This window comes from Octopus bimaculoides, chromosome 9 (genome assembly GCF_001194135.2).
Source record: "Octopus bimaculoides isolate UCB-OBI-ISO-001 chromosome 9, ASM119413v2, whole genome shotgun sequence".
Lineage (NCBI taxonomy): Eukaryota > Metazoa > Mollusca > Cephalopoda > Octopoda > Octopodidae > Octopus > Octopus bimaculoides.
In genome coordinates, this window is record NC_068989.1 from 56,646,310 (window position 1) to 56,648,403 (window position 2,094).

The 2,094-nt window shown below is 36.6% G+C and overlaps 1 protein-coding gene across 1 annotated transcript in view; it reads right to left on the reverse strand.

Moving 5' to 3' along the window:
- Window positions 1-1,632, reverse strand: part of LOC106873119 (uncharacterized) — a 17,085-nt gene extending 15,453 nt beyond the window's left edge. Inside the window, exon 1 of the mRNA XM_014920347.2 lies at window positions 1,418-1,632. Coding sequence (XP_014775833.1) covers window positions 1,418-1,484 — 67 coding nt within the window. The 5' untranslated portion in view covers window positions 1,485-1,632. The remainder of the gene's footprint in view (window positions 1-1,417) is intronic.
- Between the last annotated feature and the right edge of the window lie 462 nt (window positions 1,633-2,094).

The following is a 2,094-nucleotide window of genomic DNA, read 5'->3' on the forward strand; positions in this document are numbered from 1 at the left end:
GGCTGAGCACTCCACAGACACGTGTACCCTTAACGTAGTTCTCGGGGATATTCAGCGTGACACAGTGTGACAAGGCTAACCCTTTGAATTACAGGCACAACAGAAACAGGAAGTAAGAGTGAGAGAAAGTTGTGGTGAAAGAGTACAGCAGGTTTCGCCACCATCTCCTGCTGGAGCCTCGAGGATCTTTAGGTGTTTTCGCTCAATAAACACTCAAAACGCCCGGTCTGGGAATCGAAACCGCGATCCTATGACCGCGAGTCTGCTGCCCTAACCACTGGGCCGTTGCGCCTCCACTACATACATACATACATAACTACCTCTCTCTTTTTCTGTGTCAATCACAAGTTCACTCACTAATAAAAGTAAATACACACGCACTTGAACATGTATGCCTACAAATTTCATGTATACAACGGGTGTACGTACGTGTTTCGTGTATGCGTGAGTGTGTGTGTGTGTGTGTCACTGAAACCATTCATACATACATACATAACCTCTCTCTCTCTTTTTCTCTGTCAATCACTCACACATTCACTCACTACAAAGTAAATAAAAAAATGTCAGTTATCTCTCTCTCTCTCTGTGTTTCTTTCTCTCTCTCTCTCTGTTTTTTTTTCTCTCTCTCTCTGTGTTTCTTTCTCTCTCTCTCACATACACACACCAGCAACATTACTCTCCCTGTCTCTTCACACACTAACAAAAGAACTTCACATACACACCACACTTTATATATATAACACGAGAAAATAAACACAAACACGTAAAAACAATGAAAAAGTTCGATCTCATACTCACAAACATAAATATAAGTATGTATCGTGATTACAGGTTTTGAAATTGTTATATATATATTTTGATCATAGGTAAAATGCAAAGAAGTGGGCTTTTGGCTAAGAGGAAAGTGTAATGTTTAAATCACTAAAATATAAGGACGAAATTTCAGACCGTATCTCGAAATTTGTGGTCATTCTTTACAATATACACCTTTATTCGTGTTGAGATGTGGCCTGACATTACAGCAAAAAAAGAAACCCCGTTCTGGTTTAATTCCGTTTTATAATTATGACTGAAGTAAGGCTTAATATTAATTGTAGTATAAGGGAATCCAAAACACCAGCCAAAGTCTGACATGACAGTATCTATAATTTGAATAAATCGAATAATATGAATAAAGAAATAATAATAATAATAATAATAGTAAAAAGACCCTAAATTGTGAAAAAGGTTTATAAAACAAAAATGCAAGCTCGAATTCAGTTACATTATTCTAATCGTTTGCAAGCAGGTCAGTTAGGTGGGTCCTTGTCAAATAGTTAAAATATAAAAAGCTTCTGATTCAGCATGCATTATCAATTAAATATTATCTAATAATATTGAGAGAAGAATGAGGAAATACTCATGGTTTCTCACTTACCATTAGCGATTACAAGTAAAGTGACACAGAATTCAAAGAGCGCGAAGTATATTGGTTTTCCCATCATAGTGTTTTAAGAATATACATATATATCTTCCTCGTTAGTAACTTTTATCTATCTATTGACACACATCGATAAAACTAGGGCAGTGACTTCACCAGGAAAGTGAAATTGCGCATGTATCTACGTTTTATATGTATTGCTATACCTGGTCACTATAGGTGTGTATTAGTTATATGCGTATGTATCTATATTTATAGCTATTTAGGTGGACATTGGAATTAGACACTGAGGGAAAATGGCTGTAACTTTTTTATTTTTTAATTTTGACGATTTTCGTTTTCGATAATGTGTTCTATATGTCACGGTCATGCGATTCCCCCTTTTAAAAATTTTTGGACCACCCCCTCCCCTCCCCTCCCCCACACACGGGGGTGGCGATTTTCATTTTTGACATTGTGTTCTATATGTTCAGGTCGTACGAATAGCCTTCTCGCAACTTAGATGTGAAAATGAACGGCTTACATTTATATTGAAACAGAAAAAGGATCATATGTGGAGTCTCCACCACGAAACTTGATATGCTAGAAATAACAGCTAAACGCGGACAATCCAAATCTTGCATTGGTCCAGATGGACTATATGTAAATAAATATGAAGGAAAAAATGCGCTTTG